The sequence below is a fragment of the Aotus nancymaae genome, unplaced genomic scaffold (genome assembly GCF_030222135.1).
Source record: "Aotus nancymaae isolate 86718 unplaced genomic scaffold, 86718_ANA_hifiasm-v0.15.2.pri h1tg000041l, whole genome shotgun sequence".
Classification (NCBI taxonomy): domain Eukaryota; kingdom Metazoa; phylum Chordata; class Mammalia; order Primates; family Aotidae; genus Aotus; species Aotus nancymaae.
Window position 1 is genome coordinate 1,160,158 of NW_026988455.1, and position 26,666 is coordinate 1,186,823.

Genomic DNA, 26,666 nt, shown 5'->3' on the forward strand with positions numbered 1-26,666 from the left:
AGGTATACAGAAAAGATAAGTAAAAAGAGGAATCAATCATTAACTCTAGGAAAGTAGAGGTTTTATAAGAGAAGTTCTGTAAGACCATAGTATATAACTTTTAAGTGAATATTGACATTGCCATATGATGTAAATAGTTGACTCTTGATTTTATTGTTGGTAGGTTAGCCAAGTCAGAGACTTGTATGTATGGTGTGGATCCACCTTACGTAGAACTAATAAGTTAAGGAATCACGGGAATATTATTTAGCAAAAGGGAGGGAAGTATTAGAAGAAACAGCTAAAATTTGAAGGTGTTTTTTTTTCCTCCCTGGGCAGTGTGTTCAGGATCAGGGAACAGAAGTTGAAGAATGTAGGTTTTCACTCATTTTTTTTTACCTCGATTAAAAAATAAATGATTTAAAAATACTAGTATAACTGAAAATGAAAGTAGACAATGAAATATCTGGAATTGGTGAGATAATGATAAATATTGCAGGTGAATGTACCTCTTTGAATTGTTCCTATCTTTAAAATGGTAACTGATGGTATCTAAAATGTTTTACATTTAAAAGAATTATCACCAAGCAAAACTGAAAACACTATGCCAGTACTAGGAAACTGAATACGTTCAGAAAGCCCCAAGACAGAACAGAGACAAAACAAGTGAAGATCTGTTAGAGCCAAACAACATAATGATTAAGCTTGTACAGCTGGGTAGATTTTGAATGTTATCCCTTAAAATGGAGACTACACCTAGCACCTGTGGAAGCTTTGACAAACATTATCCATACATTTGCTCACAAAGGGAAACTCAATATATTTAAAAAGAAAGAAATGGTAGACACTTCATTTGCTGACCATAATACAGGTAGAAATTAGCAACATTTACAAAAAATACCCTCCAAACCAGAGCAACACAACAACATATTACATATGAAAAAACTTTCTCAAAATCAAATCTTGGGTCAAAGCAGAAATCAAAACCCCAAACAGAAACTATCTAAAAAATAGTAATGGAAACATTACCGTGGCAGAAACTGTTTGCTGCCTTTCTAATGTCCATTCTCCTCTTTCTTTTCACTAATTGATTTTGTTGCATTTGGATGACCAGCTAAACTACCCTATTTTCCAATTTCCCTTGCAGCTGAGGGTGGCCATATGATTAAGTTCTCACTAATAAGATACAAGGGATTACTGGTAGGTAGGGATTCCAGGAAAGCTATTTAAAAAGAAGGTTGATGGCCAGGCGCGGTGGCTCATGCCTGTAATCCCAGCACTTTGGGAGGCCGAGGCAGGCGGATCACGAGGTCAGGAGATGAAGACCATCCCGATCAACATGGTGAAACCCTGTCTCTACTAAAAATACAAAAATTAGCTGGGCATGGTGGCGCGCACCTGTAGTCCCAGCTACTAGGGAGGCTGAGGCAGGAGAATTGCCTGAACCCAGGAGGCGGAGGTTGCGGTGAGTCGAGATCGCGCCATTGCACTCCAGCCTGGGCAACAAGAGCAAAACTCTGTCACAAAAACAAAAAACAAAAAACAAAGGAAGTTGAGTCACTTGGCCTAAGCCTTTGGCCTTTGCGTTGCTGGATCAGCTATCCTGTAATCTTAAGACGAGCTGAAAGGTAGAAGGGGTGCTCCTTATCCCAGGGTCTCTGTCAGCCCTAGACTTCCTACCTCTGGGGAAAAATTCCGAAGTCTCAAGCTGCTATGTTAGGAGTCTGTTAGTAGGAGCTGACATAATTTTTAAGTGACAAACCACAATTTATGTGATTAAAGAATGAAAATAAGTAAAGCATCCAAGTCAAGGAGTTAGAAATAGTACAACGAAAGAAAACAAAGGAAGTGAAAGGAAATAATAAGATCAAACTAGAGCTCAGTAAAGTTGAAAATTAAAGAAAAAAAAATGCTTTCTAAATCCAGGAGCTGGTTCTTTAGTGAAACAATGTAAAAAACACATACACATATATATTCTACCAGTGTAAACAAGAAATAGGAGAAGGCACAAAATGAGATAATAGATAATGAAAACATGATTTATCGTTTCTAAATGCTGCAAATACATTTGAAAATTGAATGGAATAGATGATTTTCTTGGAAAATATGCTAGTAGACTGACTCTAGAATAGAAAGAAAACTCAAACAGGCTCCTAAAAGTAGGGGAAGAAAAGAAAGACCGCTGCTATTAGTGACCAGTTTCTCCTGCTCTTCCTGGAGTCCCTTTGCTCTTCATTTTTTCAGTGTTAGAAGTGAATTTCTGGTGGGGAGCCTCGGAGGGTGGGGCAGGGTGGGCATCCTGCTTGGTAAGCTGTCTGCAGTCATCTGACAAGGGTTGGCCACACACCAGAAGGGCGACGGCATCAGGACCCATCACAAAATACAGAGCCCTGAATGTTCCTCATTTTTTAAATAACATTTTCCAGATCAATATGCTCTTGAACTTTTTTAGTAAGAAGAAAAGATTGAAAATGATTTATAATCATTTAATCTCACTGTCAATCTCACAAACAACTGATTTCTTGATGTAAAAATTTTGGAAACATTATGTTAAAATTGTTGAAGCAAGATTGTGCATAAAAAAGGCTGAAAATGTTTTGCGAAGAAAATGAACAGCAGAGTAACAAAGAAAAATGGTGAGCACCAGAATTCCTTAGCTTTTATTTTCATGGAAAAGTACCTAGTTCTCAAATGCTGGTAACTGGAACATCCTATTGGTTAAAAATAAACAGCATAAAGTTTCAGGAAACCAACTAAAAAAAAAAAAAAAAGGCAACCAGAACAGCCTAAAACAGAATAACAAAGTCAGAATTATGAAGTTGTGCCAGAGGAGTCTGGTCATTACACCGTTTGTCTGCCCTCAGGCCAGGGTTCAAACCCGGTGTTGACAAATTCAGTGGACACATGGGCTGAAGAGCATCCAGAAAGGCTTGCTTTGTCAGGAGAGGGCTGCCCCTCTGCCCTTGGTTCTGAGGTGTCTTTGCTGTTTAAACTGTCTTGTTTTCTTTGACCTTTGAACTTTCCCCTTCCTAATTATTTCAGTCTTCATTTAAACGATGTAATTCTAACCTAATGTCCTCTTTTTACCCCATCTCTCCCTGGTAGCTGGAACAGTGAACCATGGAGCTGTATTTCGGTGAATATCAACATGTACAGCAGGAATATGGGGTCCATCTGAGGCTTGCAAGTGATGATACCAAAAAATCAAGGGGTTCCCAGAACTCCAAGGCAGGCTCCTACGGTGTCAGTATTAGGGTCCAGGGAATTGATGGTCACCCCTACATAGTCCTGAATAACACGGAACGGTGCCTAGCAGGCACATCATTTCCACCTCCAGTGATAAACAACCTGCCTCTACATTCCAGCAATGGTTCTGTGCTAAAGGAGAACAGTGACGAAGAACTGCAGCTTCCAGAAAATCCATGCGCCCAACGTAGCCCACTAAGAAACCTGAAACAGCCCCCTCTCCACGAGGGCAAGAATGGAGTGCCAGATCGCAAAGATGAGTCCGTGAAGCCATCTCCCGTCCTCAACTTTCAGAGGCATCCAGAGCTTTTGCAGCCGTATGACCCTGAAAAGAATGAGTTAAACTTACAAAATCACCAGCCTCCTGAGAGTAATTGGCCAAAAACGTTGACAGAAGAAGGCATCAACGACAAGCAGCCTTGGACTTGCTTTCCTAAACCCAGCAATTCCCAGCCTACCAGTCCCTCCTTGGAAGACCTGGCCAAATCTGGCGTGACAGCTATTCGTTTATGCAGCTCTGTGGTCATAGAGGACCCCAAAAAGCAGACCTCAGTGTGTGTAAATGTTCAGAGCTGCACCAAAGAGAAGATGGGAGAGGAGGCCCTTTCCACTAGCGGGAGGCCCCTCACTGCCCACAGCCCACAGGCCCACGCGGAAACCAAGAAAACCAGGCCAGATGTGCTTCCCTTCCGGAGACAGGATTCAGCGGGACCCGTCCTGGATGGAGCTCGGTCCCGGAGGTCCTCCTCATCATCGACAACTCCCACTTCAGCCACCTCTTTGTACAGGTTTTTACTGGATGATCAGGAATGTGCCATCCATGCCGACAACGTCAATCGTCATGAAAACAGAAGGTATATCCCCTTCCTGCCAGGAACTGGACGGGATATTGATACAGGATCAATTCCTGGTGTGGATCAATTAATTGAGAAATTTGATCAAAAACCTGGGCTTCAGAGAAGAGGCAGGTCTGGGAAGCGAAACAGAATCAATCCAGATGACAGGAAAAGGTCCAGAAGCGTGGATAGCGCCTTTCCTTTTGGCCTCCAAGGGAACTCGGAGTACCTGGCTGAGTTTAGTAGGAACTTGGGCAAGTCAAGCGAACACCTCCTCCGGCCTTCCCAGGTGTGTCCGCAGCGGCCGCCGGCTCCGGAGCGCCGTGGGAGGCAGAGCGTGGCACGAACCTTTGCAAAGCTGCAGGGAGCCGTGCACAGGGCTCCCCAGCAGAACACAGACGGGAAAGTTCTGGAAACCAGAGGTAGTCAGGAAAGTACAGTGATCCGTGCTCCCTCCCTTCTTGCACAGAGTAAAAAGGAGGAGGAGGTGAAAACAGCCACAGCTACACTGATGTTACAGAACCGGGCGGCAGCAACTTCGCCTGATTCTGGTGCCAAGAAAATTTCTGTGAAGACATTTCCTTCGGCCTCCAATACTCAGGTAACACTAGTGTGATTCCTGTTTTTTTTTTTTTTCTTCCTTCTAAATAATGTAATGATGTACTCATGCTGCTGGAGGCCCTAGGAATACACATCCTCAATCTTGTATCGGCAATCACACAGCTGATCTGTTTCAGCATCCAGTTGTGTCCTTCCTACTCACAATTGTATGGTTTAGCGGGTTCTTTGAAGTTCAGCTGGATTCCCATTGTGATAAGTTGGCAGATGCTATAGAGAAGCTCGGTTTTTCTGTAGGTGTATGCATGAAATCTGAAAGTATGCAGAATTTGTTTCCACACTGAGGCTGAATGGTTAGGTTTGTGTAGACGTATTAATTTTACTCATAAAATTGAGTGACTGGGTTAATTTCTACCCTGAAAAATTAGGTTAATCTTCATTTAGGTTAATCATCAAGTGATAGAATCTAAATGGTACATTTAGTGTTTTGGTGGTAACAAAAAATAACGATATTGATAAAATGGTTAAAAAGTAGCTAAGTGCCAGGCACTGTTTGTTATATATTACAGGACTCCACCAAGCCTGTGCAGGTAGAACCTATTAATCTCAATTTACAGGTGAGAAAATTGAGGCGAAGAGAAGGTAAGTAACTTCCCCAGGATTACAAAGCAGGTAAATAAATACTTTAACTGGCTCCAAGGAGGGTGCTCACTAGAGGAATTGTTTTTAAAAAGTAGAAATGTGTTTGGAAGCCTCTGGAAACTTCATCCTTATGGTCTAACCACAGACCTTATGTTCCAGGCCACACCAGATCTCTTAAAGGGCCAGCAAGAGCTCACTCAGCAAACCAATGAGGAGACGGCCAAGCAGATTCTCTACAATTATCTCAAAGAAGGGTTAGTGATTTTCCCTCTGCAAGAGCAAAGTATTGTTGTTTCTGTTGGGACTCTTAATTTCCTTTTCCGAGCATTTAATGGATACCTTCCCTTCTTGCCCATTGGAGGGTTAAAACTCGATGTTGGAGTTTTCATGACAGCATTTGTCTTATGTGGTATGGGGTGGGGGCTTTGGGAGGGCTGTGTAGGAAAGGACACCATATTTTAAACATTGAAATGAACACATTTTTAAGATGACCCTTTACTGTTTCAAAATCAAATTTAAAGATAGGAAGAGCGTCTACTCTTCAGGTTTGAGGAGTGTGCCGTCACCTTGAGTTCTTCCATGCATGCGGTGGTCCTTTAGAAGTTACAAATAAAAACACCTCCCCTCCCCAGAGTTAACACTGGCCAAGAGCTCCTGCTTCCATTATTTTTAAAGCAGGTGTGAGTTGCTTAAAAGCAGTGCTTTCAGTGCTTATCTTGGTAGTTGAGTTGGAGTAATCCGGGTTTCAGTCCTCACTTAGATACGAACTGTGCTGGAACTCTAGCGAGGAATTTGAAGTTTCTGTTTCAGTTCTCTCATCAGATATGATTAAGAAGAAGGGAAAAAAAAGAAAAGCTTTGCAGCCTACATGACTGAAAACCAGCCAATTGGCAAATCCTCATTGGTATCAAAATACTGTATATTTTTGTATTGTGCCTTAACAATTATTTGTCAGTTTTAGAGCTAACAAAATAGTAAGGCTCAAAATATAAGATAGGGGATCTTTTGAAAAGCGGGAAAAAAATAACCCAAAAGATTAATCTAGCTAAGAACTGATTATTAGTATCTCCCTGTGGAAGACTTTTCCATGTTAAGATTAAAGTGGAAGAAATTTTGACATTTAAAATTCATTAATTTTGTTTGTTTCTTTGCTTTTTGAGACAGTCTTACTCTGTTGTCCAGGCTGGGGTGCAGTAGCATGATCTTGGCTCACTGCAACCTCCACCTCCCAGGTTCAAGAGATTCTCCTGCCTCAGCCACCAGAGTAGCTGGGATTATAGGTGTGCACCACCATGCCCGGCTGATTTTTGTGTTTTTAGTAGAGACAGGGTTTTGCTATATTGGCAAGGCTGATCTCGAACTCCTGACCTCAAGTGATGCGCCCACATTTGCCTCCCAAGGTGCTGAGATTACAGATGTGAGCCACCGTGCCTGTCCAAAATTCATTAGATTCTTTTATATATTTATTTTTTGGCATATGATTTATTGTGACATTGGTAAGACAGTCTTTAGTGAGAGGTGCCTGTTGAGGAAAGTTGATTTTAAATATTTTTCTTCTAATTGCTGGGGGTGTGATAGAAGCTAATAAAACTTTGTATCTGAGTGTTACCTGTGAAAGCCTAGAGAAAGGGCTGCCATGTTGACAATCTTGGCTTAGGGGTTTTATATTTTCCAACATAGGTTGAACAAATTAAGATCACTGTAGATCGTTCTTAGTGTAAAATCTAAATGTACAATGTGTATGAGAGAGAGATACATACCTACTTCAAAGAAAAGAAGAAATCCTTTTGGAATGGACATGAGTCATTTGAATCAAACAATAAATTACCAAATGTTCACGGGATGTTTTCTGCAAGCTTACTGAGAATGTGATTATGTTCCTCTCACATATTTGGAAGTGGGAACTCCATCCCAAATTGAGTGGTAACACATAATAATTTATTTGAAGAAAAAGACACCATCCATCTTGCTCTCACGCTGATTTTGTCTGAAGCTTTAATCGGTTCATAGCTCTTGCAATGTATCTCCTTAAAGGACCTGTTGTGTGTGTGTCATGATACGTAAAATGTTCTGAGACCAGTGGTCGTGTCCCTCATTGTTTTCTCTGCTGTTTTTCAGAAGCACTGATAATGACGATGCTACTAAAAGGAAAGTCAACTTGGTCTTTGAGAAAATCCAGACCTTAAAGTCTCGAGCAGCTGTGAGTGCACAAGGAAATAACCAAGTAAATTGAAGTTTTGTGTCTTGTAGAGTGCGTTTAACATGGAATGTGGTAAACAACTTGCTGTTTCTTCAGTCTGTAAGTTTGTTTATAGCAGGAATTGGGAAGTTTCCTGAGTAGTGAGGAGTACTACTCACCATGTTTTAAATGTTAATTTGCACCCAGCCTTTTATTTTATTTTGTTTTATTTTGAGACAGAGTCTCTGTCACCCAGGCTGGAGTGCAGTGGGGTGCTGTCGGCTCACTGCAACCTCTGCCTCCTGAGCTCAAATCATCTGCCCATCTCAGCCTCCCAAGCAGCCAGAACCACAGGCATGTGCCACCACATGTGGTTAATTTTTGTGTTTTTGGTAGGGTCGAGGTTTCATCATGTTGCTCAGGCAGGTCTCGAACTCCTGGGCTCAAGCAATCCACCCACCTTGGCCTCCCAAAGTGCTGGGATTACAGATGTGAGCACCGTGCTTGGCCTTACCCAGCTTTTTTTCCAGAAAGGTTTTAAGATATCTTATTTAAAAATAAATAGAATATAACAGGATGATATAAACAGATGGTGAAATTTAGAAGGGGAAAATAAGAATAGGACTAGCATGATCGTAGGCAAACACGGAAGGTACGCGTGAACAGGCTTGGACCTGAACTCTGGAACTTCAGGTGTGAAAGAGAATGGGACTAGAGGCTGGCAACACTGACCAGCTGTGGTGCAGGGGACAGGAAAGAGCTCAGTGGTACCAAGTTAGTTTTTAAATAACTGCCTATCTGATTGATTGTGCTGAATTTGATTGGGGACTTAGAGATTTTTTTGGTTAGGGAAGGAGCCCTCTGTGTTTGATAAACAGCTACTCTATGCCAGACACAGGTGGTGCTCTGGAAGGAAGCCGCTCTTAAGAGAGTACAACTGTGGGCTGGGCGCGGCGACTCACGCCTGTAATCCCAGCACTTTGGGAGGTCGAGGCGGGCGGATCATGAGGTCAGGAGTTCGAGACCAGCCTGGCCAACATAGTGAACGAACCCCGTCTCTACTAAGAATACAAAAATTAGCCGGGCATGGCGGCGGGCACCTGTAGTCTCAGCTACTTGGGAGGCTGAGGCAGGAGAAGGCAGGAGAAGCGCTTCAACCTAGGAGGCAGATGTTGCGGTGAGCTGAGACGGCGCCACTGCCAGGCGATGGAGCGAGACCCCATCTCAAACAACAAGGACGGGGGCCTGGAGGTCACAGGCCACCCCGCCTGCCTCAGGCCGGTCAGCCGCCGCTCCCTTCCCTGCGCCCTGTGCCCCGCAGGGTCCTTGGGCAAAGGGAAGCCGCGAAGCAGGTCCCGAGGAAGACCTCGCCTGCTCCTGAGGGGAGAGGCCACAAGATGCCGCTTTGAGGGGGAGCCGGAGGCAGAGTCACTCTGCTGGTCGGGACGCCGCCTTTCTAACGCCACCTTTGGCTCGACCACTCCGGGCCTGCTGCCCACACGGACTGCGGGGTCCCGGGGAGCGGGGCGCTGGCCGGCTGCTCCTGTCTTCGCAGAGACCTCTGTAGAGGAGCGGGGTGCACCCGCCCGCTGCGGCCCAGACAGCCGCTGCCCAGCACGTGGAGGCTGCACGTGCACGATTCGGCCAAAGAAGCCTCCACACTCCCCACGAAAGAGACTTCCAGAAGCTCTCCTGTCAATAAAAAAGTCTCAGTGAAAACCACAAAACTACCAACACCTAAGATCGTTCTTGAGTCCGATCTGAAAACCTAGGAAATTTTCAGAGGCATTCGAGGGACAGGATACCACCCTCGCACTCATCACGTGAAGGAAAATGCTCTCTTCACCACCCCTCAGCTTCTGCTTCTGGTTTCAGAGTTCTGTCTGTACTGGAGGGGTTTTAAAGCTACAGTGGCCGTTATCCACTTTTATTAACGCTCCTGAATGTGGAGGTCAAGGGGAAAGTGACATGCCCTAAGTCAGAGTAGAGTCAACAACAGAAAAAGACGACGACCGAGCCCCTGGTGTATAGTGGGCACTGGCGCGCTCCTGCGGCTATGGAGATGAAGGAAACGTAACCCCTTCTTCAAGGAGCCCAATCTACCAAGATAGACTGACGTAGAGACAAATAGATTATGTGCTTGCATAGAAAAAACAAAGAGGAGAAGGGGATCCGTGGGACCTGTGTAACCAAGTGGCCTATCCAGCCCTCCTGCCACAGATCACACTGCCCTCCACATTGGGGGTGGTAATCCCATCTCATGGAATTCCACTGCACTTGGCAGTCAGACCACACCCAAGTGTGGGTCCTGACTCTACCATTTGTACACAGCCCTCTAAGCTAGCGCCATTGTCAGGAGGGACACTGCTTCGCAGGAGTTAGCAGAACACGGAAGGAGACCGCATGGGTGAAAGCGACCAACAGCACTGCCCTGGCGCCTCATAGGTTCTTAGAATTTTCATTTTTTATTTTCAGTCTACCGCAGCACTGCCTTTTTGTTTTTGTTGCTTGTTTTGGTTTGTGCGTTTTTTTCTTACTTACCATATTCACCAAACTTGCGTCCACATGAATTTGGGCTGATGCAAAAATATGTATGTGGAAGAGAGAGAGAGAGAGGAGCTTTTGTCATGGAGGGCTTTCCCACGAGTGCTATAGATTCTCTAGGCAACTCTCCACGAGGCTTCTCAAGTAGGATGGGCAGTGGGAGCTGCTCTGGACAAACGTCTGCAATGGACAAACGTTAACAGGGACCACTTTGAAAGACATTACTCATTTGAGCATATATTCTCTCGTAAGGGCTAAGACTTCATAGTTGTGAGGGTGCTTGGGTCCTTGCCGACTTTAAAATGAAGAAACTGAGGCCAGCATAAGAAGATCCAATGCGAATTTATTCAGCTCCCAGGCGAGGTTCTGCGGTCTGACAGGAGGGGCCGGAGAAGTTGCAGGGACTCCTCTCAGATGTGGGGCTTTTATAGGGAGTGGAGGCGTTTAATTGGTTGTGGGAGAGCAGGACGTGGGCAGGGCAAGCTTGCTATTGGCAGGTAGGCAGGGTTTGAATGCTATTGGGTACATTTACAAGACTCGACTGCTATTGGGTAGATTTACAAGAATTCTTTTGCATTTTGGCGGGGTTCTTTGGTTCTTTAAGGGAGAGCTAGGTGCTGTGTGAGGGGGTGGGCGTGTCCGAGCTCCCAGAGAGGTGACCGGCCTTACAATAGTCATCCCTTAAACACTGCCTGATGGAATCTTCAGGATCATCTTTTGAAGTAAACTATATTTTACAATGTGGAAAAAAAAAAAAAAAAAAGAGAGTAGGACTAAACACTTGCTCCTCAGTCCTGCTCCGCCTTGTGTGGGGCTCATTTCCTGTCTGTCTTCCTTTCCCCACCCAAGGGAATTCTGCATGGGAAGGAAAGAGGAAGATACCTGGAGGCAGGTAACAAGAAATTTGTCTATAGCATCTTTCTAACTTGGGAAACATACATACAGGGGATATTTTTAGGCATCAGCTACCATCTTTACTGCTTGCTATTCCCCCAGCACTCAGCTAACCCATGACTGCTGCTCTGGCCTCAAATAGAATAATGCCGTACACACGCACATACACAGTTCCCACTGGGGAAGCGTTACACCATACTCCGTCATCGTTCGTAGCCTTGAGGAGCGCTACCTAGTTCTTAAAGTCAGTCCAGTATTTTTTGCTACAAAGTCCACATTATTAACACGATTCTTGTTTTTTGTATACTTGAATACAGACTCTGCAGAGAGTGAGGGTTGGAATCTCCCTGGCCATTATAGAGCAATATAAAGGGTCTTGAATGCAGGGGCTTTGGGTATAACTTAGCAGAGAGATGAGTCTTCAACAAATATCCCTTTTTTATATTGTTGTACTGGGGTATAACTTATATAGAGTAAATTACACGAGTTGTGTCTGTACAGTTCATTGACTTTTTTAACATAGCTTCGCATCCATGCAAATATCGTCCAGATTAAGATGCAGAACACTCCCACCACCCAGGTTTCCTGGGTTTCTTCCCCGTTAATTACACCCCATCCTTCTGGAGGTAATCATATCCTGACTTCTATCACCTAGAGTAGTTTTCCCTTTCTTGACTTTTATATAAATACAATTTTACAGTATATATTATTGTGTGTGTAGCCGCATTTCCTCAACATTATATCAGCAAGATTCATTAATGTTGCATGTACTGGTAGCTTTTTTTGTATTGAAATGTAGTTTTCCATTGTATCTGTATAACACAGTATATACTCGTATACATTCCTGGTTTTGGGCTATTAGGAATAAAGCTACTTGAACATTATTATACTTTTTTGAGGGAAGGAGGTAAACACATTCACTCATTTCTCTCAAGAATATACCTAGAAGTAAAATTGCAGGGTTGTAAATGAGGCATGTGTTTAACTCGTAAAGTCTAACTGTTTGTCCTTAGGGTGAGCACAGCCTTTGGCCTTGATGTTGAGATTGTCCCTGTGGGTCACAGACTACGGGTGACCAGGCTGGGGAAGTCATGGTAGCCCTTCTGGGGACAATGACACTGATAGTGCCTCAAGACATCATAGAATTATTTGTGAGAAGAAGGGAAGCTGGGGTGTTCTAGGTTGAACAAATAGCACAGACAAATATAAAGAGGCATGGGTTTGCCATGTTGAGAGGGAAATTTAGTGCAGTGGGAACATAGAGACAGGATGGGCGGAGGAAGAGCCTGGTAGCAAGGACCTTGGAAGTCATGAAAGAAGTTTCCATTTCAGGCTGTGAAGGGGATGGGTTACCATTATTGGATTTTAAACAGACGTGAATAACATTGTGTTTGGGAAAGTTGATTCCTTTTGCAGCTTTTGGAGAGAGGTAAGATTAGAGGAAGAGAGACCAAATTAAAAGCTGTTGCCTATCTAGGTGTGGTTTCTCACACCTGTAATTCTGGCACTTTAGAAGTCGTGGAGGGAGGGTTTCTTGAGTCCAGAGTTTGAGACTACTGGGCAATGTAGGGAGGCCCTGTCTCTAGAAAAATTAAAAAATTAGCCAGACATGGTGGCACATGCCTGTAGCCCCAGCTACATGGGAAACTGAGGCAGAAGGATCACTTGAGCCCAGGAGGTGTAGGCCGCAGTGAGCTATGATTGTGCCACTGTACTGCAGCCTGGGTGACAGAGTGAGACATTGTCTCTTAAAAACAACAACAAAAGAAACTGCCAAATCAAGAGATGATGAGAAAATGAAGCAAGGCTCTTAGACTTCCGGCTCCCATTACAGTTCCATGACTGTTTAATTGCCATGTTTCCCTACTCCTCTTCCCTCCCTCTTGGGTTCCAAATCTGATTATTTGCTGGCAAAGGTTTTGGAGTTTTATTTTTGTGGCATCAGTTAAGTGGTTAGGAGAGAATGTAAGAACCGTCTCCCTTAGGGATGGAGACTCTTTTGGAAAACCGCGAAGCACGTAGAGATTTTGTATGCGAAATAACAGTGTATAATTTCCCTCATTGGGTTGGATTTAGATTTCTAAAATGGAGTGTTCTCATTTTCCTAAGAAAATTGGAAGTTGTGTGTTTGTGTTTCTGGTCCTCTTCACAGGAGTAGGTGGGGAAGTACCTCATTCCAAGTTAATCACACACAACTCACACCTGGATTTAGGGATGTGTGAGCCAAGATGCTGCTGTTTTCTAGCTTTGATTTCTGCTTTTGTGTCTTCCCCTCAGCTATTTGTAGTTTTCTAACCACTTTACTGCAGGATTTTAGCCAAATCCTTTTGAGAGAATCATCCTGTTATTTTCAAAGAAGAAGAAGAAAAAAGAAGATCCATCAATATTCATACTCAGATCAGAGAGATGGTTTTTCCTAGTAGCCCCTCTTCAATCAGGTTCCTTTTTGTTATGGAAATATAACATCTGAAAGGAGAAAGCCAATTTAGGTAACATACACTTATTTATTTCTTGCATACAAGCTATGCAGAGAGGGATGGACGCTCATTGGTGGTTACTGAGCAATAATCTCTAGTGTAATGCACATTTTTGTAACAAATATATGTATAAAAAGTCTTGGGAACACAGGCAGAGGCTTTGGGTGTAACGTAGCAAACAGACGAGTCTTCAAAAAATATCTATTTTTATATTTTATTGGGGTATAGTTTATATAAAGTAAATTACACAAATTCTATCTATAGAGTTCATCGAATTTTTAACATAGGTTTGCATCCATGCAAATACCATCTAGATGGAGATATAGAATACTCCCATCATGCAGGCTTCCTGGGTTTCCTGTGTTCCTTCTCCATAAATTGTACCCTCTCCTTCTGGAGGAAATCATATCCTGATTTCTATTACCTAGAGTAGTTTTGCCTGTCTTGAGTTTTACATAAATACAATTTTACAATATGTATCATAGTGTGTATTCTTGTGTGTCCACCTTCATTTCCTCAACATAATATCAGCAAGATTCATTAATGTTGCATGTGCTGGTAGCTATTTTGTGTTGAAATGTAGTTTTCTGTTGTTATCAGTCAACATCATGTATACTCTTAGTGGTCATTTCTGGTATTTGGTTGTTAGGTATAATGCCATATTGAACATTATTGTCTCTTTTTTTTGTAAACACATTCACTCATTTCTCTTGAGAATACATCTGAGAGTATAACTTCTGGGTTGTAAATTAGGCATAGGTTTAACTCTTAAATGTTGCCAAATGGTTTTACAGAGTGATTGAAACAATTTACAGTCCTGGCAGCAATGCATGCCAGTTCCAGTGGTTGCATCCTCTGTAACACGTAGACTCTCTTTTATTGCTCTCCTCGCACTACCGTACAGTTTAATGACTGTAACTTCAGTAAGCCTGGAAACCTGGGAGCTTTATTCTTCTTCGAGATTGTCTTAGCTCTTCTAGGTTTTTTGTCTTTCTGTTTGAACTTTTATCAGCTTGTTAATTTCCACTAAAAAAAGCCTATAGGAATTTTGATTGGGATTATACTGAATGAGTAGATAAATCTGGTGGAACTGTTGTCTTCATGTTACTGGTATTCTTATTCGTGAACATGAACTTTCTCCCCACTTATTTATGTCTCCAGCATCTCCCAGCACTGTTCCGTCCTTTTTGTTGGAGAGGTCTTTTTTTCATTTAGATGTCGTCCCTTTCCACTACTGTTCATTCCTTTCTGTACGTCTGTGTTTCCATCTCGGACTGGTTTCCTCCAGGCTGGAAAACTATTTTTTAAAAATATCCTGTAGTACTTTTCGGGGACATTGTTTGAGAATATCTGTCATTCACTCTCAGTGTTGAGGAACTCTAGTGCGACAATTATTGTTGCATAAATTTGAAGACATTGTCTTTTGACCCCAGTTGACTCCATTGGAAAGCCAACCATCATTCTTAGTGTTATTCTCTTGAAAGTGATGTGTCTTTTTCTCTGTCAGTGCTTTTAATATTTTACCTTTATTGCCAGTTTTTAGATTTTGACTATGATGTGTGTAAGAAGTGTGGTTTTTCATTTTTTTTCCCTTGGGATTCACTGAGCTATTGATAGGTTCATCAGATTTGAAAAATTCTTGGCTATTCTTTATTTGAATATTGTTTCTTTCACATTCTTCTGAATAACAGAAGAGCTGTCTCTCCCAGCTCTTCTCAGATTCCAATTACCTGTATGTTAGAAATTTTGATGGTGCTCCTCCTAGCTCTTGTGCTTTGTTCTCTCTCTCTCTTTTTGTGTGTGTGTGTGTTTGTGTGTGTGTGTGTGTGTTTGGTGCGTCAGATATTCCAGATATTTTCTATTGTCCTTTCAAATTCGTTAGTCTTGTTTTGTTTTTTGGCTGTCAGTCTTACTTTAAGACGTATTCTTTTAAATGTCTTTAAGAGAATGTGGGTTTTTTTTTTTTTCTCATCCTTCTTTTAAAGGATGGTACTTTTAAGAACTTTTCTTTGGCCAGGTGTAGTGGTTCACGCTTGTAATCTCAGCACTTTGGGAAGCCGAGGTGGGAGGATTGTTTGAGGCCAGGAGTTTGAGACCAGCCTGGGCAACATAGTGAGATCCCATGTCTACAAAAACTATATTTAAAAATTGCCAGGCATGGTGGCTCATGCCTGTAATCATAGCTGCTCAGGAGGCTGAAGTAGGAGGATCATTTGAGCCTAGAAGTTTGAGGATACAGTGAGCTGTGATCTAGTGTGTTCTTAAATTTCAAATATCGTGTGTTGCTGTTTTACAATGTCTACTTGGTTATATTTTTACAGAATCTAACTATCTCTGGAACTTCATTTTAACAATCCCTTTGTTGGTCTGAGGTGGTGGCTCACACCTGTAATTCCAGCACTTTGGGAGGCTGAGGCGGGTCGATCACCTGAGGTCAGGAGTTCAAGACCAGCCTGGCCAACATGGTGACCCCATCTCTACTAAAAATACAAAATTAGCCTAGCGTGGTGGTGTGTGTTTGTAATCCCAGCTACTTGGGAGGCTGAGGCAGGAGAATTGCTTGAACCTGGGAGGTGGAGGTTGCAGTGAGGCAAAATTGCACTATTGCTTTGCAGCCTGAGTGACAGAGCAAGACTCTATCTCAAAACAAAACAAAACAAACAAAACCCCAAAAAACCCTTTGTCCATAATTGTTTCTATTTTTTTAATACTAGTTTCAGTTAATTTGAAGTCCTTGTCTGCCAACTTCAGTATCTGGGCTATCTCTGCATCTGTTGTCGACTTTATTTGTTATTGGTCGGTTTTTCCTCTTCTTTGCATGTCCAGGGATTTTTTTAATTGCATGGTAGACTGCATGAGTGACGAGTTATAGAGGTTCTGGAATGTGTTATCTCTCCCTGAAGAATGTTAAGTTTTGTTTTGACGGTTAAATTACTTGCAGATTATCCTGATTCTTTATGGTTCGTTCTTCTAGGGATTATAGGGGGTGTCTATTTAAGTTTTTGCCCTTACTCCTAAGATGTGACCCATGTTCCTTTCTTCGATTTCAAAGGAATGCCGGAACGTTCACCAAGTTTTCTGTATTTTGATTGAATTGAAACCGTAGTGTATCCCTAGCATTGGGCAGCCTGTGAAGTTTCTGTTGGGTTCTTTGCCTCCTAAAAGCTCTTCTCTGCAGTCCTGTTGAACTCTTGCTTTGCTCATATACAGCTTAGGAATCATCCAAGAATCCAGGGAGTATTTATTGCAGGTTGTTGGAATTTCTACTATGGAGCTATCTCCTCTTTCATACCCTGACCTTGAAATCCCTGTCGCTTACCATCTCTAACCTCTAATCTCTGTTTCCTTCATTAGTGAGTTGCCACTCTCTGGACATTGTTCTCCCTTAAATTATCAAACTTTATTTTTCAGAATAGTTTTAGGTTCACAGCAAAATTGAGTGGAAAGTACAGTCAGTTCCCATTTACTGTCCTGTCCCCTCAGGTGCCCTCCGCCACTGTTAGCATCACGTCCCATTTACTGTCCCGTCCCCTCACGTGCCCTCCGCCACTGTTAGCATCACGTCCCATTTACTGTCCCGTCCCCTCACGTGCCCTCCGCCACTGTTAGCATCACGTCCCATTTACTGTCCTGTCCCCTCAGGTGCCCTCCGCCACTGTTAGCATCACGTCCCATTTACTGTCCCGTCCCCTCAGGTGCCCTCCGCCACTGTTAGCATCACGTCCCATTTACTGTCCCGTCCCCTCAGGTGCCCTCCGCCACTGTTAGCATCACGTCCCATTTACTGTCCCGTCCCCTCACGTGCCCTCCGCCACTGTTAGCATCACGTCCCATTTACTGTCCCGTCCCCTCACGTGCCCTCCGCCACTGTTAGCATCACGTCCCATTTACTGTCCCGTCCCCTCAGGTGCCCTCCGCCACTGTTAGCATCACGTCCCATTTACTGTCCCGTCCCCTCAGGTGCCCTCCGCCACTGTTAGCATCACGTCCCATTTACTGTCCCGTCCCCTCACGTGCCCTCCGCCACTGTTAGCATCACGTCCCATTTACTGTCCCGTCCCCTCAGGTGCCCTCCGCCACTGTTAGCATCACGTCCCATTTACTGTCCCGTCCCCTCACGTGCCCTCCGCCACTGTTAGCATCACGTCCCATTTACTGTCCCGTCCCCTCACGTGCCCTCCGCCACTGTTAGCATCACGTCCCATTTACTGTCCCGTCCCCTCACGTGCCCTCCGCCACTGTTAGCATCACGTCCCATTTACTGTCCCGTCCCCTCACGTGCCCTCCGCCACTGTTAGCATCACGTCCCATTTACTGTCCCGTCCCCTCACGTGCCCTCCGCCACTGTTAGCATCACGTCCCATTTACTGTCCCGTCCCCTCAGGTGCCCTCCGCCACTGTTAGCATCACGTCCCATTTACTGTCCCGTCCCCTCACGTGCCCTCCGCCACTGTTAGCATCACGCAGCAGGGTGAACCTCTCACAGTCGGGGGACCTGTGATGGCACATCATTATCACCCAAAGCTGTCTGTAGTTGACGTTAGTGTTCGCTCTTGGTGTTGCACATTCTACAGGCTTCTGACAAAGGAACGATGTCGTGTATCTATCACTGCAGTATCACACAGAGTAGTTTCACTGCCCTGAACATCCTCTGTTCTGCCTGTTTGTTCCTTTCTCTCCCCTAACCTCTGACAACCCATAGTCTTTTTACTGTTTCCATGGTTTTATTTTTTCTGGAGTGTTCTGTAGTTGTAATCACACAGTATATCGCTTTTTCAGTTTGGCTCATTTCCCTTAGTAACGTGCATGTTTCCCATGTCTTTTTTTTTCTGAAAGGAAGTCTCGCTCTGTCTTCCAGGCCGGAGTGCAGTGGCATCATCACAGCTCACTGCAACCTCTACCTCCCAGGCAAAAGTGATTCTCCTGCCTCAGCCTCCCAAGTAGCTGGGATTACAGGCGTCCACCACCACACCTGGCTAGTTTTTGTATTTTCAGTAGGGATGGGGTTTCACCGTGTTGCCCAGGCTGGCCTCGAACTCCTGACCTCAGGTGATCTGCCTGCCTCGGCCTCCCAAAGTGCTGGGATTACAGGCGTGAGCCACCGTGCCTGGCCTTCCCTTGCCTTTTGATGAATTGATAGCTCATTTCATTTTAGGATTGAGTATTAATATTCCATTGTCTGATATACCACAGTTTATCCGTTCACCTTTTAAGGACATCTTGATTGCTTCCAAGCTTTGTCACTTTTGAATAAAGCTGCTATAAATATCCATGTACAGGTTTTTGTGTAACGTGAGATTTCAACTAATTTGGTTAAACACCCAGAGGGCAACTGCTTGGTTGTATGGTAAGAGCATGTTTTGTTTTGTAAGAAACAACCAAAATGTTTTCTAAATTATCTGTATCATGTTGCATTCCCACCAACCAAGAATAAAAGTTTCCATTATTCTGTATCCTTGCCAGCATTTGGTGTCGCCAGTGTTTCAAATTTTGGCTATTCTAATTCATATATAGTGGTATCTCATTTTTTTTGTTTGTTTTGAGACAGAGTCTCGCCCTGCCGCCCAGACTGGAGTGCAGTGGCGTAATCTCGGCTGACTGCACCCTCCACCTCCCGGGTTCAAGCGATTCTTTTGGCTCAGCCTCCTGAGTAGTTGGGACTACAGGCTTGTGCCACCGTGCCTGACTAATTTTTGTATTTTTAGTAGAAAAATGGTTTCACCATATTGGCCAGGCTGGTTTCAAACTCTGACCTCAGGTGATCCGCCTGCCTCGGCCTCCCAAGTGCTGGGATTACTGCGTGAGCCTCCACACCTGGCCTCGTTGTTTTAGTTTGCTATTCCCTGATGACATTGTCTGTGCTTTTAAAATTTTACTGTTCTGTGGTTTAGAAATGCAGTCATGGAGAGTCCAGGGTGAATGTGGGGCTACCTTCTGTCTTTTCCTTTGTGGGGATCATAACTCCGTGTTGCTTGCTTTTCAGTGCCTGCAAACAGTTGTTCTGTATACTTTTATCTAGCTTCCATAGTTCTTGCTGTAGGGTAAATCTGATATTAGATACTCTATCACGGCAAAACCAGAATTCTAACAATCATTTATTGAGATATGATTAAATACATGAGACTTATTGGGTTCTTTAGATACAGAGATGCATAAAACCTGGTCCCTGATCCCCCACAGTTTATAATCTCCTCATGTAATTCTCAAACCACTTTTAAGAAACACTAAAGCTAAACTGTGTTCTGCCATTAAACTAGAAAAAAAATGAGTATCTTTCCCCAGTTTACTTCCAAAAGATTTTGTTGCTGATTTTTTGCTAACCGTTGATTTCTTGAACACAGAATTTATTATGGAGAAGTTTTTTTAAGTTTTAGTATCCTAAATTTAATGCATTACTACTTTATAATATTCTACAGAATGCATTACAGACTCCTAACAAATATGCCGCCTCTGCAAGTGTTAGCCGTATTGGACTGGTGTTGAGGCGTCTGATGGAATCATTCCTGTGATTGGCAAATGCTGTAGAATAAAGTTCGCTGGAGTTCCAAGGGGGCCAGCCACATGAACTCTGCCCGCCAAGTCAGAGCAGGTTCCCTGTAGGGGTTGATGTGGGAATTGGGTCTTAAAATGTTTAGTGTTGTGCCTCATCTGTTACTGCACTGATTATATTTGGAGGGGGAAGATAATTAAAATAAAGCACCCTGAACATTTAGTACATCTTTGCAATTAATTATAGACTTCGAGTTCCACATCTGAAGTCAAAGATCTACTGGAACAGAAAAACAAGCTGACCAAGGAAGTGGCTGAACTTCAGAGACAGCTTCACCTGGAGGTTAAGGTATCTGGTTTTCCCTTTGTGTTATTTTTTCCGTTTCTGTCTTGGTTGATAAAGAGTATTTTACTTGCATTGGGATGCCCAGGTGAAGTGAAAGCCAGTTTTTTTCCCCCCAAAAGAAACATTCCTCTAATCACTGAGTAAATTCCTCTGTATTTGGCTGCTGTTTTCCAAAGAATCTTTTTTTTTTAAAAAATGTAACCAAAGCGTATGGAGACTGTTTGCATAGACAGAGTAAAAGAAACGCTGTTGTACTTAGGCAGGCCAATAGGAAACTCAGTGTATATAAAACACCTGAACTCAGTCATAGAAACAGCAGTGAGGTTTAGCTGTGTTTGTGTTCTCTTTTACAAGTATTACAGTTCATTAAATGTAAATATTTGATGTTCTTTCTAGTTAAGAACTCCCATGCCTTAATTATGTGGTTTGATTAAGTGGTTTAATGATGTAAGTGTGAAGATACGGAGTCTGCCACTTGAGAAGTGGGCTTCTGTGGGGTTACGTTAATGTCCAGTGGAGGTACTTTACAATCACACTGATTCCCGTTAGAATCAACAGAACATCAAAGAAGAGAGAGACAGGGTGAGAGCAAACCTGGAAGAGCTCCGAAGCCAACACAACAGAAAGGTGGAGGAGAACTCCACGTTGCAGCAACGACTGGAAGCAAGCGAAGGGGAGCTCCGGAAGAACCTGGAGGAGTGAGTGTAGCCTGAGAGCTGCTGCCCTTCCCAGGGTCTCTAGAACATGCGGCCAGAACCTTCCTGTCCTTTTAATACTACCCAGCCTTCCCAATATTTATAAAGGCAGCTGACTCTTCCTTTTCTTCCTCTTATTCTTGTGAAATTGTGAAGCTGGCGACACATGTAGACTGACAAACAGAAAGGTTAGTAATTCTTAACATTCTTTGTGCACCTTGAAGTATGCCTTACAAAATTTCAGCCCTTAAAGTGGACCTCCTAGCAGGTAAGTGGGAAGCAGGGAACGCTGAGTGGTGATATTGAAAGACAGATTTAAAGGAGCCTGGGCCCAGCTTCTAAAAAGCACACATCACACGGTCTCCATGAGCTCTCAGCCTGTGCGTTTCATCCTGGATGGTGCTGGTGTTTGTGATGGGTGCTTATACCTACTCTGAGTCTACAGAGAAGGAAAGTCAGGTCCAAGATGCCGCTGCCATTGTGCTGTATTAAAATCTGTGACAAAGGGATCTAGAACCAAGGTTTGAGAATACACAGTGCTATGATGTCCCGTGGGCATGACAGAAGCCTTCGGTGGAAAGTTAAGTGGGAATGAAATCTAGGGGGAATGCAAGAAAAAGAGTACATTACATAATAAAAGCATTTGATTGTCCTTACAATTTCGATGGTGGCGTTTTGCTTTTAAAACAATCATAGAGGCCATTTGCAGAAAAGAATTTAGTAAGAAAAAAATCAGAAAATATAGGGTATAGTAAAAGCTTTACAAAATAAAAAGGTATAGTAGTTGGTGAGTTTGGTTCAGAGCAGTATTGGACATTTTTTTTCATCAGGTGGTGGTTATTTTAGGGTTTGCAGGTCATATAGTCTGTTGCAAGCACTCAGCTCTGCCATTGTATCGTGAAATGAAATGGCCACTCATAAATGAATGAGCATGACCATGTTCCAGTAAAACTTTCCAATAACAGGCAGTGGGCTGAACTGGCCCGCAGATCATAATTTGCTGACTCTCCTGGTCTAGAACACTGGGATGGTGGACAGTGGAAGAAGAGGTGGCTTTTGTGGGGGAAAAAAGTTGTTTTTTTTTTCATTTCTTTCTCTTCTACATCCAAATTCTAGTACCTACCATCTCCTTTTGGGAAGAAAATATCTTTGTATAACCATACCCACTTCATTTGAGTTTGATTTATCCTCTTGTTGGGCAATTAGATCATAGTGTGAGTTCTTCTCAGGCACCTTTTCAGGTTGGTGATCCTTGCTCAGTGCAGAATAGAGAATGGGGAGGCTCCTTGGGGCTTGTGTAGCCCTCTGAAGGTCAGAAGTCAGACTGGATGGAAGTAAGCAGAGCCCAGGAGAGCCTCTCTAATAGGCTTCTTTCCCTGTCAGGCTGTTCCAGGTGAAGATGGAACGGGAGCAGCATCAGACCGAGATCAGGGATCTCCAAGACCAGCTCTCAGAAATGCATGATGAACTGGACAGCGCAAAGCGATCGGAGGACAGGGAGAAGGGGGCTCTGATTGAGGTAAGCGGGGCTGTGGGGTCAGGTGATAAGACAAGCCCCACCTGCCTGGAACGATGGGGTTGCCAGGGTTTGTGCACTGTGAGCCACTTTCTGATGTGCACACCTGCTCCACCTGTGCTTTGATGATCTGATCTGTGAGTCAGTGGATGCGCTTAACTCCCTCCGGTTAGTGTTTGCTAATCACTATGGGGTTTTATTATGTATTCTCTCTTTTCTGAATTCAATTATTATCTTGTTGTATTAGATACACATATATGAAATTATTAGAAAGCAAAAATACTGGTTTTGAATATCTGCATTTTTGGTGGAGGGAATAAGTATAATTGAGGGTCAGAAAAAGACAGGGCTTTTATCTCTGTACCCATTTAGGTCTTTGATATTTGCTATAACATTATCATCACCTATATTCTAGCATAGTTTTGGAAGTTACTTCTTTGTCAGCGTGGTTTGTAGGAATAGCCCAACAAAGAGATGATACACCATTTAGAACAAAGCCACACACAAAAACAGTCACAACATGAAGGTACTTTGTGAATATTTCATTTTCTGCTGCCTCCGTCTTTGGGCTGAGGTGTTTTCTCTGTCCCTTCCTTGGGACCAGAAGTTTCTGGCTCTGAAGCCCCTGGAACACTCTTTAAATCTCGGTTGTCCACTGTTTTCTCACTCCTTCCCTCCTCCAGTTTTGAAATAATTTCCCAGGACAGATTTTAGGTCCTGCTTTTAGGACTTACACTTTCTCTTCCCGATGACTTGGCAGGAGCTCAGAGAGGAGCAACTGTGGCCACTGAGCCCAGGAGTTCTTACGAATCCATTTTTCACGTGGGCAGAGGAGGGGAATTGTCTCTTTTCTGCACATGACCATCTCTCTGCACCTTTCAGACCTTTTCTCCTGAGAAGCCCTCAGCCTTGTTCTTTACCAACTGGTATTTCTCTTTTTATCAAATGTTTCCTTAAAAACCACCACATTCTTAGTATTATACTGCTTTTCATGCAGTGTTTTCTCTCAGGGCTCAGAATTACAAAGATGAGAAAATATGTGTATTTATCACTGAAATAACATTAAAACAATGTAAAATGAAAATTTAAAAATGGGGGGGATGTACACATGTTTTCCTAATACCTAAACAGTGATTTTTATTTCTATATTTTCTGTTTGCCTCCCTATCTGTTGATAGGTTTCATGTACCCATCTCTATATAATATAGGGAAAATCATAATGGCCCCACAGTTTTGATACCTGCTTTGAAAAGTTAAGATGTGGAAAACGTTCTTTCTTATACTTTATACGCTTTGTATTTCATTTTTAAGAAGATAAACCACAATATATGTAACCATTCTCCTACATTTGTGTTCCCTTTTTTGCAATTATGAACAAAGGCTGTGGGGAACATTTTTTACATTTATCCTTTTATGACTTTAAAAAATTTTTCTAAGGATACGTTCCCAGAAATGATGTCACTGAAGAATTTAGGGCTTTCAGTAAAAGTGCAGCTTCATGAACAGATTTAAATAGCAGATAAAACACTGTCATGTTCTGTGATTCCTTGGGTGGACATTTTATTGGTTGCAAAAGGGAAAGATGTTATCTTAGCTCTTGGGAAGTCTCAGAAGTTGCTGCTTTTCTCCAATAACTGACACCTGTCACTGCGAGTTGCCCCCTGATATCCCCTGTCCTTTTAGACTCTGTTTAGCTCACTTGCCTTGGACATTTTTTTGTATCTTTCTTCTACTAGCCAGCTAATTCCAGAGCAATCATCTTTGCTTCTTTTCCCATTTCATGTCTAGCACAGTGACAAGCAACAGAGCAAATGAATAAATAATTTTTTTGTATTTAAATTACTTTTAAAATGTCACTATTTTTTAAAAAAAGGAATAATTCTGAAATGAACTGCTTACTTCTCTTTAAACACTCGATACTACATAGCTGTTAATTGAACATAATTAGTTTATTGATTTCTTTATATTGATAATAGGATAACGATATGAGACTGTTTTGGTGATGTGTTCAGGGTACAGGGGAGATACAGGAGTGGGCAATAGCACGTATTTACTTAAACCTGGAGTAGCTGTAGCCTGATGTTGCTGGCTTTCAGGTTGTTTGTCTCTTCCCCATACCAGGAACTGTATCATTTGCTGCTGCCTTTCTGCAAGATGAGTTAGGGTGCAATTAGCTTCCCTGTGCCAAAGTGGGTTTCTTTCACTCCAGAAAGTCACCCTCTGTTTTTATCAGTTTCCTCTGACTTGTCAGCAACACTGAAACTCGGATCTATGGTTTTTACATCACTAGTAAAATAGACCCCGTCTCCTTTTCACTTTCAATTTATTCTTCATATCTTAATAAAAAGTGGCCCAGGGGAATTTGATAACCGACTATAGTTGTGGCCAAGTTTCCCATGGCATTTCGCTTGGAACAGGCAGACTCTTAACACAACGAGCAGTTAACACTTATGCTTTTGAATGTTTGAAAAAGATCGAAGGCCCAAGTTTTGCAAGTCTTGCATAATGGACCAGATTTTGCATGAAATTTCTTTTAATATGTCACATTTTGTTAAATAACATTGGGCCCCTGTATGCAATCAGTAAAGTAACATTGAGAAAGAATAGGCTGCTCTGTCTATGGAGCAGCCATTCTTTTGTTTCTTTGCTTCTCTAATATACTGGTGTTCACTTAAAAAAAAAGAATAAAGCAGTTTTTCTAAAAAAGGAAGGAAGGGAGAAATAGTAGAAAATACTTTGTTTTCTTAGCATGAAACATAAAATTGACCAACAATAGGTTGACTTTCTTATTCTTAAATACATGATTCTGAAAATTGTTTTTTCAGCTCACGTTACAAAAATGGTTGTAGAACGGGCTTCCCCGTCTTGTTTGTCATGAATGCATTACCTTCCATTCTGAGGGCAGCAGGTCAACATGAGGCAGTTTGCTAAGTGCCAGGATGGTGGGGTTTTCTCATTATCGAATGTCTTTATTGGGAGCCTGCAGTGCTGAGAGATGGGCCTCACTCCAACAGAATCTTGTCGTGTTTTATTCCTGGCATTTGCCAAGATGCAGGTAGTTCAGTCTCATTAAAATAGTCTGGTTATAAAATTGTATTGGTTTGAGGAGAGATTGTGCTCAGAAATTAGTCCTCTAAAACTTCTTTTGTAATGATATTATTGAACATTCTACACATTTTAATAAAAAAGGCAACCAAAAATGTCATGATTCTCACCAGCCGTGTGATGTTTCCTAGACCATCCTTCTGAAACAAAAAAATGACGGAATTCTCTGTCAGTTACCGTGGCTGTGAAACCTTTCATTTTGCCTTTCAGTGAGCATGGGCCAGACATAGGGACCCTGGGGAGCTTCCGGAAAGCACTTATGCAAAGGGGGCCTAGACTTGTGTCTTCCTCATTTTGATGTGGCCCGCTCGTGCATAAGTGGTGTGTGAAGTAAAGCTTTTTGTGAGCAAATACATGGCCACTCTGGACATCCCGGTGCCTGTTTGTCAGTGCGCATGGTCTCAGGGTGGCCCCGGGCCGCTGTTGCTAGTGCTGAGCAGCTGGTCCCGTGGCGTGTCCCCTTGTCTCCCAGATCTCCTTCTGCCTGTCTCTTCAGGCTCCGGTGTATTTCTTTAGTTTAAGAAGGTGGACTTCCTTAAAGGGCCTTCCAGCCAAGCACAGTGCTCTGTTTTGTTGGCATCTGTATTAGGCTGTTTTCACACTGCTGATAAAGACATACCTGAGACTGGGCAACTTAGAAAAGAAAGAGATTTGATGGACTCACAGTTCCACGTGGCCGGGGAGGCCTCACAATCATGGTGGAAGGTGAAAGGCACATCTCACATGATGGCAAACGAGAAGAGTGACAGCCAGGCAAGAGGGGTTTCCCCTTATAAAACCATCAGATGTCTTAAGATTTACTACAAGAAGAACAGTATGGGGGGAAGCACCCCCATCATTCAGTCATCTCCCACTGGGTCCCTCCCTCAACACGAGGGAATTATGGGAGCTACAATTCAAGGTGAGATTTGGCTGGGAACACAGCCAGACCATAACAGCATCTAATGGACAACCCCCAGGGTGACTGTTTGCTTCTCAGCCTTCCCGAGTGTGTGGTTTTCTGATCAGGTCTGTAGTGACCATAGTGAAGAGAAGGGGCATTAGGACCCATCTGGGTTCCCAGTCTTGACTCTGCTGCTTTTAAGGCTGTGTGATCTTAGGCATGTTAGCATCTCAGAGCTTCTTTTGTTTATGAAGAACAGTAATCTTCATCTCCTTGA

The 26,666-nt window shown here is 43.0% G+C and overlaps 1 protein-coding gene across 11 annotated transcripts in view; it reads left to right on the top strand.

Annotated features, from left to right (window-relative positions):
- Window positions 1–26,666, top strand: part of CGNL1 (cingulin like 1) — a 180,820-nt gene that overhangs the window by 59,987 nt on the left and 94,167 nt on the right. For 7 of the 11 annotated variants that reach the window (XM_064361340.1, XM_064361332.1, XM_064361333.1 and 4 more), the window contains exons 2-7: window positions 3,085–4,662; window positions 5,421–5,515; window positions 7,380–7,485; window positions 20,092–20,193; window positions 20,740–20,888; window positions 22,269–22,404. In XM_064361340.1, the coding sequence (XP_064217410.1) occupies window positions 3,100–4,662; window positions 5,421–5,515; window positions 7,380–7,485; window positions 20,092–20,193; window positions 20,740–20,888; window positions 22,269–22,404 (2,151 nt within the window). In that variant the 5' untranslated portion in view covers window positions 3,085–3,099. Of the gene's footprint in view, window positions 1–2,936; window positions 2,954–3,084; window positions 4,663–5,188; window positions 5,516–7,379; window positions 7,486–20,091; window positions 20,194–20,739; window positions 20,889–22,268; window positions 22,405–26,666 lie in introns of those variants that run through there. The other 4 variants (XM_064361341.1, XM_064361339.1, XM_021666196.2 and 1 more) reach the window with 4 other exon arrangements.